This window comes from Pyrgilauda ruficollis, unplaced genomic scaffold (genome assembly GCF_017590135.1).
Source record: "Pyrgilauda ruficollis isolate IOZ18807 unplaced genomic scaffold, ASM1759013v1 scaffold34, whole genome shotgun sequence".
Taxonomy (NCBI): domain Eukaryota; kingdom Metazoa; phylum Chordata; class Aves; order Passeriformes; family Passeridae; genus Pyrgilauda; species Pyrgilauda ruficollis.
Window position 1 is genome coordinate 1,205,265 of NW_024524822.1, and position 15,441 is coordinate 1,220,705.

The window sequence follows — 15,441 nt, forward strand, 5'->3', positions numbered from 1 at the left end:
AAAACACACATCCAGTCCCATTGCACTATTTTTCTCTCTGGAGTTTGCTGGTTCCTCACTGCACCTTTGAATGAAGGAGGAGTTGGACTCCATGGTCCCTGTGAGTCCCTTCCAGCTCAGGATATTCCAGATCCTCCACTTTCATCTCCAACACCAAGCACTGGCACCTCAGGAGCCAGCCCACCATCTCTCCCACCACAGAGACTCCATGGGCACTTCCCAGTCCAAGGTTTCCCCTGTGTCAGGGCTCCCACTCCTTCTCCCTGAGCTGGCTGACCTTGCCCTCCACCTGCCCTGTGCCACTGAAGAGCAGCTTCTCCCTGCTGATGCTCCTCAGCTCCACCACCATGGCCATCGCAGGCTGTCATTGCCCATTTTTTGCCTATTTTTGCTGCCATGCACAGAGCTAAAGAACTGTGAGCATCTGCTATAGGCTGCCATGAGTGGGGAGGCTTGATGTACCCAAACTTTGCCGGAAAATGCAGAGAAAATCTTCAAAATAAAGACTTGAGGAGCTCTAAGAGACAAAGCAGAGTCAGTTGTTATTCAGCCAAGGCAGAGCAGCTTTCCTGCACGAGGTGGTCACCACAGCCCTGGCAAGAAGGGAGCAGTTGGGTTTGGAATTCTGCAGCTTTTGTAATTCCCAGTGTTTGCTGTCCCCCACGGCAGCTTTGGAATAACCTGAACGTTGAGCTCAGGAGCACAGGGAGAAGCTGACCCTGAGCTTGGAGTCCCAGTCCAGACTACAGAGAGAATATTTCTTTGAAATGCAGGAGACTGGTACCTGCACATGGAAAAGCAGCACCTGGCATTGTGCACTGGGAGAACTGGAACCAGCACAGTGAGCTACTCCTCAGGAAACAAGTGCTGTTGGCTCCCAAAAACACTAAAATCATTTTAAAAGAGGCAGTAGCAGCCTGCTGTGGCTGCTTCTTCTCTAATAAGGGGGAAATTAAGACAAAACCTTGCAGCTTAACACTGTTACCGTCAGCATGCTACCTGCTAGTTGTACAGTAAATATATTTTTTTATATTTGCATATATTTCTATATTTTAATAATTTACATATATTTTAAAAGCGCCCCTCCCTGCCCATTTCTCCACTGCAGCAACAAAGACCAGCCACAGGCACCCATGTGAAGATGTTTTCCTTCTAGCCTCACTGTAATTTACAAATGGTAACGATATCAAGGTGATGCCTCACAAGCAGCACCCACAGAGTCCATTTGTCAGATTAAGCCCTCTTCTGACGCAGAGATGGGGCAACTGAAAGGCATTATAAAAACTTTTATTCCATTTTCAGTCTCATGCGAAGGGTGAGACAATAACAGATGTTATAATTCATGCCATCACAATCAGAAGCTATTTTCTAATTACAATACACTATAAGCATTTCTTGGCCTATCAGCTTTTTGCCACACCATGCTGTAGATGCCTTAAAGCCAATTATCTAAAATTACCCCTCATGGGTCCTACCACAATCCATCTTTTATAGTTCTATTTCTCCAAAGCATGTAGTCTTATTTACAAGGCCATCCTTTGAAACTTATTTCTAGCTCCATTTCTCTCTCAGCAATGTCTGTCCTATTCCATGGCATTTCTAAGCCAGCATTTCTTATCTCAAAGTTTACATACAGATACACGCTATGTGAGCTTTCTGTCAAGCTTTAAGAATCCTCTACAAATCCATTCCCCACATCCAGCCACGGCAAGAGAACTGCCAGGCACTCAGAGTTCTGCCCAAGGCTTGCAGCCCCCGGGGCTGGTGCCAGGGGGATACAGACCTGCCGGTACCTCCGCTCCGAGCACACCTTGCAGAGTCCATTGAAGCGGTTCATGGCTGGAGCCCATGAAAACCCCGCGGCTCCCGCGGCGATCCCGGACTCCTCACAGCGCAAGGAGCCCCAGTCAAACTGGCATGACCGCCCATGGGAACCCAGCTCCCGAGAAGAATGGCAGGAAGCCACCTTTCACCTCCCCGGCCCCTGCGAGCGCTGTATGCCGCTTTACGATAAGCCAGAGGCTTCCTGAAAACCCTCACTGACGAGGAAGGGAGAGAGTTTTATATTAAAATTCCTGTCAACTCTTTAGTATTCCCCAGTCCCAGCTCTGTTGATGTGGCTTTTGTTCCCGTGGCATTCTTCAGGCGCACGGAGCACTTTGTTATTGCGACGTTCTCACAAACACTTGGAGGATGTTTGAGCGGCGTTTCACAGGCACTGGCTGTGAGAGCCTCGCTCCATGAAGGACATGACTCCATGCTCATAAAAAAATCAGAGGTTTGGGTTTATAGAAGCAAAAAAGAAAAAGTTTGTTTTTGAAAGCACAGACCCAGAGGATATGCACGTCCCCGTGCTTTGTGCTCATAAAGTCACCGAGGGGGAAGCACCGAGGTCAACTGAGCTGCATCCATGGTGGAATTTGGGAATTAAAGGCCAAGAGGAACTCTGAGCACAGCCAGCAGCAGACACCCAGCAAGGCTCTTCTGCCCCACTGCCAGAGTTGGGCACAATTCCTTGGAGATGGGGTTCCAACAGAGAAGAAAACACCTTCCACACTCCTACAGGGGGATGATAAAGGAGGGAAGGCTGGAGGGAACCCAAAATCTAAGTTCTCATGCACAGTAACCAGGGTGGCAGGGCCAGGGAGGGAGCTGAGGAGCCTCAGCACTCCCAGGGCAGCCACGGTGGCAGAGCCATCAGAGCATTGTCCTGGGCGGCCACGCTGCCAGGCTGGAGCTGGGGCTGGGGCTGGAAGGAGGAGCAGCCTTCCTTCCCAGCCACCACTGTCCAAGTCAGTGGCGACTGCCGGAGAGGAAGGGAGGAGAGGGGCGCTGGCTTTGTTTGTCTTGCTCAGCCCTGCGCTGTAAAACAAATAACTGCAAATGCAGCTGAGGGAAGCACGGGGCGGAATTCGGCACAGATAAATCACGGGGCCGCCCGAGCCCCGTTTCCGATGCAAACCATGTGTTTGTGTTCCCATTTCCCATCCTTGCCTCTCCTATAAATCACCCAGGCTCCACCATGGGCCTTTCCCTTCCCAGAGCACACGGTCCTGGAAGGAGGAGAGGAGCAGACGTGTCCAAGGAGCCACAGAACCAGGCAGGGGCCCATGCTGTGGGGCAGGAGCCTGCCAGCCCCAGCCCCACCATCCCAGGCAGTGCTGGTGCTTTGTCTGGAGTGGGAACACACTGGAAAACAGAAGGTCCCTGGGGCAAGGGGGGTTAGCACCCAAATCACCCCCTCCACCAGTTGGGGCCTGACTGGGGTAACAAATTGTCTGTGACAGCCATGGTGTGACAGGGAGGTGACAGAGCTCCCTCACCTCAGCATCACCCTCACTAAAACACTGTCCCTTGGCTCTCTGGAAACCCCTCAGGCAGGCACCCGACCCCACATCTTCCCAGTGCTGGTGGGTCACAGCCCTGTCACACCCACCTTCAGCTGCTGCAGGGTCACAGCGTCCTGGCCCTCCTGGGCTGCACTTTGACTTCTTGGCTTGACTTCTGAAATTATTTTTAAAACAGTTTTTAAAAAGGAAAAGGCCCCATGAGTGTGACAGCACACCTGACAATCCCACACTGCACATGAGATCTTTACATGGCATGGGCACATCCCCTCCAGGCAGCAGCTCGAGGGTGGCTGCACACCTGAGACAGGCTCTGCTGCCCCACCCTGCCCTGTGACAGCCTCTGCTCCTCCACACTCTGGCAGCGCTGTGACACCAAGGCAGGAGAAAAAGCTCCCAAACATCAAGCCCAGACCCCAGGGGCAAAGAGAGCATGGCCACAGCAATGAGCCCCAAGTCCGAGAGCCAGCAGGCAGCATGAGGACAAGCCAAGCAAGAGAAAGAGATGTGGCTGCAGGGCTGGGATCCCCAAAGAGCCCCAGAAATGAGGCTGAAGGGGAGAGCAGGGACTGCTGAACCAGCCAAAGTCCCCACCCCACAAGGTTTTGGGATACCAGTGCCCACTGAGCACCACAGGGCTGAGCAGTGCCTGTGGGGCACAAGGTGCAGTGGGGCTGGGGCTGCTCCTCACACAGGTTCAGACACAGCAGTGACTCCTTTTCCAAGCCTTGACAACACCCCCGGGATATTCCCGTGGTGGGACACACCTGTGCTCTGCTTCAGCCTCCTCATGGCCACCTTCAGGTGCTTGGTCCTGCCCAGGTCCTCCCCGAGGAGGTAGTACCAGCCACTGATCTCCTGTGGGGAGGGAAGCAGCTGGGCATGCAGGGCAGCTGCTCAGCCCATTGCAGCCAGCCAGGGCAGCAGCTGCCCCAGGTACAGCCACAGAGGTGCCCAGACCTGCTCACACACACACACACACACACACACACACAAACACAGTCCTGCTCTCAGCAACAGCTAAAATTCCATCCTCCCTGCAAGAGGGAACGAACAACACTGAAGCACCAAGATTGCAGGGTTTTACTGAAGCACCAAGACTTCAGGTTTTTAGAGGGATATCCAGCAGGATCATGCAGCAGCCAGGGGACAGGACCTCATCTCAGCCTTGCTGAGGCCCTGTGAGCACCACACTGTTTGTTAAAAAACTGCATCTCACTTGTCCAAATTTCAGAGGAGGCCTTGCTTCACCCACCTCTCAGGCCACCACCACCAACAGCTCCTTTTTAGTCTCATGCTATGAAGAAAACATACACACCTCAGGCGAGAAAATTTTAAAAATCAAGGAGCATTTGGACAACGCTCTCAGGTACAGGGTGGGATTGTCTGTGCAGGAGTCTGACTTAATGCTCTCTGTGGGTCTCTTCAGGATATTCTGTGATTCTGTGAGCTCAGGGGATGTATTGACACTTCCATGAAACCCCTCCAGCTTGATGAGACATTCTGCTGCCCAGGGACAGAACCCCTCCCCACTGGCCACTGGGATGAAGAGTTCCCATGGGATGAAGGGTTCCCAGGCTCTGGTGGTCGCTGGGAGCCGCAGGCACGGGAGCCCTGCCCGAGGAAGGCAGAGCAGCTGTACTGACGAGCAGCAGCCAGGCTGGGGCAGCAGCACTGTCAAACCTGCCACAGCAGGGACAGGGATTCTGGCACAGAATTCCTGCAGGAACAGCCAGAAAGACCTCTGTGGCTGCCCTGTGCCCATCAGCACAATGCTGGGAATCAGGCAGACTCCTGCATGTGCCCCACCATCACATCCCCTCAGCCACATCTCAGATGTGACCCACACCAGCCTGGCCCTGTGTCCTGTGTCCCCTCCCTGAAAACTGGGCAGGCAGCATCTGCTGGGGACAGCTCTGTGCACCCCCAATCTCTGCCACTCTGTGCCCCTGCCAAAGGGAGTGACATCCCCTGTGCCAGGACCCCTCCTTGAACAGCCCCCCACCCATCTCCAGCACCCACACCAACCCCAGCCTCACACTGCCCATCCATACTGGCAATGGGAGCAGGGAACTCCCTAGGCACCTTCTCCTACTGTGGGAAAAGCCTGTTTCCATCCACCCACCGAGCCCAGAGAGCCCAGAGAGCCCTGGCCCAGCCCCACACCCTGCACTGGGACACAGAGCTACCTTGTCCAGGGACAGGAGGGATTTCACACCAAAGCTCATGCAGCCGATCAGTTCACTCTGCCTGCAGGACAATCAAGAGTTCAGGGACTGTCAGCACACGCCTGCTGGAGCACCAGATCCCCCCTGGCACCCCTTTTCAGGGAGACCCCAACCATCCCATGCTGGGTGCCAGGCAGTGCCCAGGACGTGCCCCTGGTGTGAGCAGATAGGGTGCAAGCACACCTGCAGGGCAAGGAGGAGCTGGGCTGAAGCCCCCTGGTCACCTCCAGCCCACCTGGTGCTGGCAGGAGCTTGGCCAAGGTGGCACTTGCCTGGGCTGGCAGCACAGCCTGCAAGGTGCCAGGCCCCTTGGTGCCCTCGCTGCACTGTCCCCAGATTGAGGGGAGGTCCCAGCCCACTCCAGCCCCACCTGGCTTTGGCCAACAGTGCAGGCACGAGCAGCCACAGGGGTTTAAATGCTGGCCCAGCTGGTGGCTACCAAGCAGCACTGATGGCAACAGAGTGCCAAGGGCAGGGTTTGCTGCCCATGATGCTCCCCAGCACTGGCTGCCCACAAGTGCGACCCCAGCTGGGCATCCCTGGTCCAAGGCCTTGAGCAGAGCAGCCCTGAGGTCAGGGCCAGCCCTCGGGGCCCAGGACCCTGGAGGAGCTCACATGGAGTGACCAGAGCAGGGGGCAGTCTCTGCCACAACAGCCCCATCTGAAAAGAATCCTATCACAGCTGGCAGCCCCTTACCTGGAATTCCTCTCTCTGTTCCAGACCGTGACCAGGAGACGCTTCTGCTCATCCGCCTCTTTCACAGGGCTGTAACAAGAGGGCACAGCCCATCAGCCTCCCCAGGAGCACTCAGCAGGGGCTGCCCTCACAGCCACAGGCTCCTCAGCCTCCTCACAGCCAGGTGTTCTCCTCCAGTCTCTGCACAGAGCACGGCAGCACCTCCCCAAAGAGCAAACTGCTCACTCCTGACAGACAGCTGCAAGGGGATGTGACCTCTTCTGGGCAGGTGTGGGGACACCACTCATGTGCCTTCAAGGGGGAAATAGTCTTGCAGGAAGACACATCCAACACCAAAGGGTAAGTGCAAGGAACAAGCCACAGTTCATGCTCTGAAACCACCACCCTGTGCCAAATCCAATGCTGCATGGGTCAGAGGGCTGGCACAGCCCCCATCACCAGCAGTGACAAGCTCTACTCAAACACTAAGTCATGCAGCTCCTTTCCCATGTAGAGACATGCTGGAGCTGTAGGAAACCCTTTTACCTGCCTCAGTCACACTATTGCAGGTGCCAGGTCTAGGAAATGAAGTGTGTTTGTCCAACTCCTGCCCAGCAAGAAAGTCTGAGCATGCAGGAGCTGCGCTGCCATGCTGTGTGTGCTGACAGCTCTGCAGAGCTCTGCCCAAAAGTTCAAGGCACTTCAGCTACAAAAACCAGCAGAATAATGGCTGTCACTCCTCATCTCAGCAGCAGAGCTGCTCAGGCGTGCTGAGTGTTTATTAGAGATCACAAAGCAAAAGCAAACACAGGGCTGTGGCGTGGGGAGGGAGCCCTGGCACAGTGGCATGGGGTCCCCAGTGCTCTGTGTGACACGGTGCTGAGGGATGGCCCAGAGCTGCCTCTGCCCTGCCATACTCACAACACAAAGTGCTCATGGAACACAGGATTTTTGCTGTCTGGCACTGTCTTCGTCTTTTGCCTGCACTTCCAGTCAGCATCTGGCACAATGGACATCTTTGGGAAGAAAACAAGCAGCGTGTTAACATTCCCAGAGCACATTCCCCAGCTGCCCTGGCAGGACACTGGCACAGACACTTGTACGGATAGCTGAGCTCAAAGATCCTGCTGAGCCTGAGCTAACGGTGGTTGGGATCACTCCACCCTTCTGCCTGTCAGGTAATTGCATTTCAAAACCCCTTGGGGCAGGGCAGGGGAGGGAGGGAACAGAGCAGAAAACTACGGAGTGATATACACAAGTGTGGCTGGCTGGGGTCTGACTCGCACCCCTCTCAGGGGAGCTGCTTCCTGCACTGTGCACATCCCAGCAGGAGACCCACCCTGTGCCAGCAAACATCCCCACCAGGCTTTGGGCACCCTCTGGATGTTCTTGCAAGGAATGGTTGACACAGCCCTCAGCAGGGTCCTGTCCTCCCCTTTTCTACTTCATCCAGACACTGCCAACAAAACCTATGAGCTGTCCAGCGCTGGGCAAGAGCCCAGCCAGCTCCCTGCATGCTGGGGATGCTCATCCAGAGCAGGATGGAGAAGGAAGTGAAAGGGAAAAACAGTGCAGAGCAAGCTTCGAGGAGCCAGCCACAAAATTCTCCCCAAAAAGCACAAAGCTCCCTGAGCAAAGCCCCAGGAGAACCCACCTTCACATAGGAGTCGCACACACAGCACTCTGCTCCCATCAGACCTTTTGCTTCCATGACTGGAAAGGAAATGAAATGGTCACATCCCAAAGCAGCAGGGAGGGCATCTCTCTACCCCACACTGCTCTGCTCCACAGGCTGATCCCTCCTTGTGGGGCAGAACCCCCTCAGACAGGGGCAGGGCTTGCTGGTACTTTCCCTTTAACACACCCGTGCTATAAATGCAGCCTGGGCTCAGGTGGTGGCAGAGCAGTTCAGCATCTGGGTGGCACAAATTGCATTCCCTCTGCCCGACCTCCCCAGCCCTGCTCTCCCTCCCCTGGAGCCAAACAGATCCTCCAGTTAAACATCAACAGCCCATCCTGACACTGCCCTGGCACTGCAGTGACACTGCCCTGACACTGCCCAGGGCTGCTCAGCCCTGCTGCCTCAGCCCCACTGCTGGGACTCTGCAGGTACCTGGGGCAAGGGGTGTGCCAGGATGGGCCAGGGATGGGCTAGGGATGTGTCAGGATGTGCCAGGGATGTGCCAGGGTATGCCAGGGATGTACCAGGGTATGCCAGGGATGTGCGAGAATGTGCCAGAATGTGTCAGGAATGTGCCAGGACAAGACCCCACCACTCACACCCAGCTCACCGTGGGGCTGCTCCAGATGGAGGGATTTGGGGTAAAGCCTGTGCCAGACCCTCAGACAGGTGTTTCCCAAAAAAAAGATATTGTTCTGACACTCCCATTGGCCTCTCTGATAATCACCATCAAAACACTTTCATTGAAGAAATACTGCTGGTGTTAAAAACTGCAGCATTTGGAGGCAACAGAAGAGTTTGGAAATCCTGGCAAATATGGCAAAAGGGTTTTGGCAGAGACAAAGCATTTCAGACTTTCCTTTCCAAATTGGATTTGCCTTTTTCTCTTTATATAGAATAAAAGAAAAGTCATTTATACACATGGATGCAAACACATGAAGGTCTCTGGAAATTTCAGTTTGGTCTCTTAATCAAAGAGCTCCCAGTGGTCCAACAGGACCAAGAAGGAAGAGCATGCAAGTGCTGTCCCCACCACCAGCCCACCGTGGCTAATTTGGGATGCCCCAGGGACACACTCACCGTGCAGCACCAGCGTCCGGCCCCGCACCTCGATGGACAGCTTCAGCTGGCCTGGGACAGGAGGGGACAGGACAGGACAGGCTGAAGGACAGGCTGAAGGACTCAGCCACTCCACAGCTGCAAGGCTCACACAGGGCCAGACACATCCTGCCTTTCCCCCCAGGCAGGGATCTGCGGGAAACATCCCTGTGCAGGAGGTCAGTGCTGGGAGAGCCAAGGTGTGCCCTGCTGGTGAGGGCACAGCACCCAGGGCAGCACCACTGCTCTGCCAGCCTGCTCACACCCACTCCCTCACTTTTCCATGCACTAGCAGCTCTGCATCAGCTCAAAAACCCCGCCACAAGGCTCATACTGACAGAAGACTCAGCCCATGGTGTTGGTCAGGGTCGGGGTGTGATGGTTGCGGGGTGCAGGGTGAGCTGCTTCCCCTCTGGGTGTTCTCCCAAAAGGTTCCCCAGGAGCTGGGCCTGCCACCCTCAATGGGATGTGCAGATTTTAATGGCAGTGAAGGGTCTCTAATCATGTAACTGTTCTGAATTGACCCAAAACTAAACATTTCCCAACACCCCTGGAGAAGCCAAGAACTGAAACCATCACTGCTATGATGTTTGCCTTAGTCCAAAGCAAAGATCCCATTTTCACTTCTTCCCCAGTTTACAAAACACAGCAAACAAGTGAGTAAACATCATTTACAGGCAATTAAACATAACATACAGACACATAAACATCTTGCAAGTTAAAACCCAACACTTCATTTTGCCAAAGACACGCCCAAGGGTTTGGGCTCGCTTGGGAGGGGATATCTGATGGGATTGTTAACCTGAAACAATTCAGAGAACACATATTTCACTCAAAAAAAAAAAAGGTTCAACCTCTGAGCAGCTCACGTATTCATGGACACGTGGAAATGGTGTGTGTATGCATTAGCACAAGTGCAAGGTGAGAGAGCAAAGGCAGGAGCTGGGTGGGTGAGGCAGGACAGCTCTAACACTGGTTTGCAGCAGACAGAATGCTGTCCCCAGTGTCATCCTCCCACTTCAGGCACAAGGCTGGAACCCCTCTGCCATCTGCAGACCTCTGGGACTGTGGGAACCCTCTGGGGACACCTCTGTGCACCCCCAATCTCTGCCACTCTGTGCCCCTGCCAAAGGGAGTGACATCCCCTGTGCCAGGACTCCTCCTTGAACAGCCCCCCACCCATCTCCAGCACCCACACCAACCCCAGCCTCACACTGCCCATCCATTCTGGCAATGGGAGCAGGGAACTCCCTAGGCACCTTCTCCTACTGTGGGAAAAGCCTGTTTCCATCCACCCACCGAGCCCAGAGAGCCCAGAGAGCCCTGGCCCAGCCCCAAAGCCATGCCTGCTCCTCTGTTAGCACACAACAGATGTCACAGCACAAAGGAAACTGCCCCAGTGCAGCCCAGCATGAGGAGGAGCCAGGGGCATGAAGGGAGAGGGGAAGAAGGGAAGTTTTTGTGCTGGGTAATTTGGGGGGGGTGCCAGTTTGGGGACTGTCCTGCCCTGGGTTGGCTGGGGCTGCTCCTGGGGAGCTCAGGGGCCAAAGCTTTGCACAGCGAGGGATGGGGCCACCCCTGCCCTGTGTGTGTCACTGCTGTGGGGACAGGGCCCCTGGCAGAGGCTGCCCCAGCACCAAGGAGAGGAGAGGAGAGCAGGGAGAAGAGGGGCAGCTCTGCTTTTTTTGGGAGAAACACAAATTGGCCATAGTAGGGTTTGGGAGTTGAGGTGCTCTCCTCTCTGTGAGGAACAGAGGACATTTCCCTCTTAGTGCATTTGCTCCTGAGTGTCTCCCAAGCCCATGAGAGGACAAATCACCATCCCCAGCACATTCCAGCCCCTGCCTGACCCCTGCTCAGGCCTGGGAGGCACTCACTGGCTTGTGTAGGGCCAGGATCACAGAGGGAAGCTGCTCTGGGAAGAATGATCCAGCTGGAGCTGGTGGCAGGGTGTGCTGTGCCAAGGTCTGTGGTCAGACAGGGCTGGGATGCTGTCAGATGAGCAGAGCAGTGACCTGTGCCACACCTGGGTGGGCAGGAACACAATCCCTGTCAAGGCAGGTTCATGGGCTGGATTCCCACCTCATTCCAAGTGCAGAGGGTCAGCGAAACCTTTTGCCCTGGATTTATCTCCTGATACATCCCTAACAAGAACTGAGGGAAACAGCAGAGAGGCCCTGACACAGCTTGTCCAGGTCCTCTCTGTTAAATAAAGGTTAATATAAATTAAAATAAGTGCAGAAGAAGGGCAGAGGGAGAAGCCACATGCAGCTCCTGGGTGAACATCTCATCACAGAGCAGGACTCAGCCAGGCTTGCAGGGATGCAACACAGAATGCTCCCAGCCCCATCCATCTGGACCCACGGGGTCGGGAGAGGCAATTCATGCCAAGGAACAAAGCTGGCACAAGGAGAACAGGGGAAAATGGGCATGAACAAGCACAAGATGGTAATCAAACAGGTTCCCACCCATGAGAGAAGTTTGCCAGGTTAAGGGAGGGGATAGGGCAGCCTTCTATGGGAGCAGACCTAGCAGGGAAACCTGCTCCTTGCTGATGTTCTCTGACAAATGGAAATTTTTGAGTTCTTCTTAAATCCTTTTCTGTTACTGTAGGAAAAACACAGTGTTGGGCCTGGCTGGGGCATCCAAGAACCCTCTCTCAAATGCCAGTGGGGATTCCTGCCAGAGGACAGTGTCAGATCCTGCCAGGGTGGGAGGTCCCCATGGGCACAAGGCACCCCAAAATCACCATCTACAGTCTCTGCCCTGGCACCAGCCCTTTGGGAGACTCTCTCCTAGTCACCCTCAGTGAGAGGGCAGTGCTGGCCCTGTCCTGCCAGGCTCTGCAGCTCAGAACACAACTCCACATCTCACCACTGATGCTCAGCTCATGTGGCTGCAGAGATGATGTTTGGCCTGCACTTGGTTACAGAGCCAGGAGGCACCACAGAACCCACATTATTTGGACTTTATCCTACAGATACAGGAATATTTCAGCTTCCAGGCCATCCTCAGCACTTTGGCACTCAGAAGTCCAAAAGGGGAAGGAGCAGCATCCCTGGGAAGGGGCAACATCCCTAGGAAGGAGCTCACTGCGTGGTTACCAGCTCTGCTCATGAGAGCAAGAGAAGCTTTGAAAGAAAACAAAACTGCTGCTTTGAAAGCAGCACCCAGAAGGGGCACCCAGCTGCCCTGTGTGTGACACTGCTGCCCAGCCATCACGCACCACCAAGATATCCACAAGACATCCAGATTCCCTGGGGCCAGCAGCGAGCCAGGGCCGGGCCAGCTCCCTCTGCAGAGCCACCAAAACCCACTCTGCACACCTGAGACAGCCACAGAGAGACCCCCCGAGGAGAATAAAGGAAACTGGGGCTCTGCCCGAACGGGGGCACAGCCCTACCCCAGCTCGTGTCCATCCAGGCGGCAGAAGGAGCCGGGCCTGGGACACCTGGGAGCGCTTCCCACACCGCAGAGCCTGAGCCGGGCGCGGGGCGCTCCTGCCTCCAGGAATTACCGCGGCTCAGAGAGGCAGGAGCTGCTGCCCGGCCCCGATTCCTTCGAGGAGCAGCTCCCCAGCCGCTTCCCAGGGCGCCCGGCCGGGGTGGCATCCCCGGGCTCCCCGAGCCGCGGCTCCGCGCTTACCGAACGTGCTGAGGCAGAAGGACGCTCCCGGGAGGGCACCGGCCCGGCGGGAGCAGAGCGAGACCCTGCGCACATTGCCGGCCTCCATGGCACGGCACCGCTAATTAGGAGCCGCGGTAATTGGAGCCGTCCCCGAGGGAGCGGGGTTTCCACGGGACACGGAACAACCGCCGCGGTTTGAATGGAGCGGCTCCCATTCATGTCCCCACCATGCCGGGGTGGGGACAGTGCCGGGATGGGGACAGTGCCCTGCCCCACCTGTGGCAGCGCGGGGACAGTGCCTGGATGGGGACAGTGCCGGGGTGGGGACAGTGCCCTGCCCGCCCCCGCGGACCCCGGAGCCACCCTGCCGATGGTGCCCCAGGAATGAGCTGCAGGAGAAGGAGAAGACCCTCGCTGGTGTCAGCAGTCCCTGGGCCTGCCCGGGCGGGTTTGCTGGCACATCTCAGCTGCTCAAGGAGCTGCAGCAGCGCGGGGCAGGAGCAGGCACAGCAGCCTGGGGACATTACTGCAGCAGAGCTGGTCTGGGAGGGTGAGCCGGAACGGGGGGATGGCAGGGCATGGGTGACCTGCTTGGCTTTCATGTGACAAGGAAAGAGGCACGCAGCCCCCCCAGGCTTATGGGGTCACCCAGCAAGAGCCCAGAGCAGCCCATTCCGTCACCCAGGAGCTGGGGGTGCTCCCACCGGCTCTGGGTGCTGCACCACAGCTCACCGGGAGGCACCAGGGCTGAGCACCAGCTCCGGAGGGTGTGGAGGAATGGTGGAGATGGATCTTGAGGGGAAAAGCCCTCCCCAAAGGCTGGGCTGTGCCAGATCTCTCCAGGATGGAAAAGAACAAGATCTCCGTGCAGCCCAGGCTGGCGGACACACACCCCTCCACCCTGCCCGCGGTGGCCCCTCCATACATCCATGGCCAGGGCTGAGCCCCCGCTGGCCCAGAGCCCCCCCACACCCCTCACTCACCTTTCCCCTTCACTCGGGCACGGCTGATCCTCCTCCTGCTCCCTGAGGAGCCGCTTCCCAGGGCGCCCGGCCGGGGTGGCATCCCCGGGCTCCCCGAGCCGCGGCTCCGCGCTTACCGAACGTGCTGAGGCAGAAGGACGCTCCCGGGAGGGCACCGGCCCGGCGGGAGCAGAGCGAGACCCTGCGCACATTGCCGGCCTCCATGGCACGGCACCGCTAATTAGGAGCCGCGGTAATTGGAGCCGTCCCCGAGGGAGCGGGGTTTCCACGGGACACGGAACAACCGCCGCGGTTTGAATGGAGCGGCTCCCATCGGCCCCGGGGCTGGAACCGGGACCGCACCTGCGGCCACGTGCCAGGGCGGGGACAGTGCCGGGGTGGGGACAGTGCCGGGATGGGGACAGTGCCCTGCCCTCATGTCCCCACCATGCCGGGGTGGGGACAGTGCCGGGATGGGGACAGTGCCCTGCCCCACCTGTGGCAGCGCGGGGACAGTGCCTGGATGGGGACAGTGCCGGGGTGGGGACAGTGCCCTGCCCGCCCCCGCGGACCCCGGAGCCACCCTGCCGATGGTGCCCCAGGAATGAGCTGCAGGAGAAGGAGAAGACCCTCGCTGGTGTCAGCAGTCCCTGGGCCTGCCCGGGCGGGTTTGCTGGCACATCTCAGCTGCTCAAGGAGCTGCAGCAGCGCGGGGCAGGAGCAGGCACAGCAGCCTGGGGACATTACTGCAGCAGAGCTGGTCTGGGAGGGTGAGCCGGAACGGGGGGATGGCAGGGCATGGGTGACCTGCTTGGCTTTCATGTGACAAGGAAAGAGGCACGCAGCCCCCCCAGGCTTATGGGGTCACCCAGCAAGAGCCCAGAGCAGCCCATTCCGTCACCCAGGAGCTGGGGGTGCTCCCACCGGCTCTGGGTGCTGCACCACAGCTCACCGGGAGGCACCAGGGCTGAGCACCAGCTCCGGAGGGTGTGGAGGAATGGTGGAGATGGATCTTGAGGGGAAAAGCCCTCCCCAAAGGCTGGGCTGTGCCAGATCTCTCCAGGATGGAAAAGAACAAGATCTCCGTGCAGCCCAGGCTGGCGGACACACACCCCTCCACCCTGCCCGCGGTGGCCCCTCCATACATCCATGGCCAGGGCTGAGCCCCCGCTGGCCCAGAGCCCCCCCACACCCCTCACTCACCTTTCCCCTTCACTCGGGCACGGCTGATCCTCCTCCTGCTCCCTGAGGCTCCCCGCAGCCGGGAGTGTCCAGCCCGGTGTGGCGCCCTGGCCGCTGCTGGCAGATGCTCCAGCACCGCGGGACTCTGCCCTGGCCCTGCCAGGGGAAAGAGGAGATGAGAGCAGGATGCAGCAGGACCGGGAGCAGGGACAGCACAGGCTCTGCTGTACCCTCAGTTTTATCTGCCACGGGGGTTTGTGCCCACCTTGGCCCAGCCTTCCCTGTGAGCACAGAGAGGAGGAACAATGGCAATTCACTTGATGCAGTGTCACAGAGGAGACAGAGCCACGCTCACAGGGACTCACCCCTGGCAGGAACCCCAGCTGCAGCCTTGGCCATGGCCCTTCCCATCCCACACACCAAGTGCATCCCAGAGGCCCTGCTCAGCACAGTTTTATTTTATTTAAAACAGATGACCAGTCCTGTCAGGGCTTTATTAATCTGTAAGCAGCTGTCCAGGACACTGGAGATGCTGCCCTGAACTGGGTGTTCACGACAGGCTGAGAATCACAGAATGGTCTGTGTTGGAAGAGACCTTAAAGACCATCCAGCTCCATGCCTGCTTCAATTGTTCCAGGCT

The 15,441-nt window shown here is 57.1% G+C and overlaps 1 protein-coding gene across 4 annotated transcripts in view; it reads right to left on the reverse strand.

Annotated features, from left to right (window-relative positions):
• RGS3 (regulator of G protein signaling 3) overlaps positions 1-12,763 on the reverse strand; it is a 70,189-nt gene extending 57,426 nt beyond the window's left edge. The window contains exons 1-8 of one of the 4 annotated variants that reach the window (XM_041474994.1): positions 12,676-12,763; positions 9,013-9,063; positions 7,906-7,964; positions 7,173-7,267; positions 6,273-6,341; positions 5,537-5,597; positions 4,126-4,205; positions 3,011-3,028 (exon numbers count right to left, since the gene is read on the reverse strand). In XM_041474994.1, the coding sequence (XP_041330928.1) occupies positions 3,011-3,028; positions 4,126-4,205; positions 5,537-5,597; positions 6,273-6,341; positions 7,173-7,267; positions 7,906-7,964; positions 9,013-9,063; positions 12,676-12,763 (521 nt within the window). Of the gene's footprint in view, positions 1-1,783; positions 1,991-3,010; positions 3,029-4,125; positions 4,206-5,536; positions 5,598-6,272; positions 6,342-7,172; positions 7,268-7,905; positions 7,965-9,012; positions 9,064-12,675 lie in introns of those variants that run through there. The other 3 variants (XM_041474997.1, XM_041474995.1, XM_041474996.1) reach the window with 3 other exon arrangements.
• Positions 12,764-15,441: the final 2,678 nt, after the last annotated feature.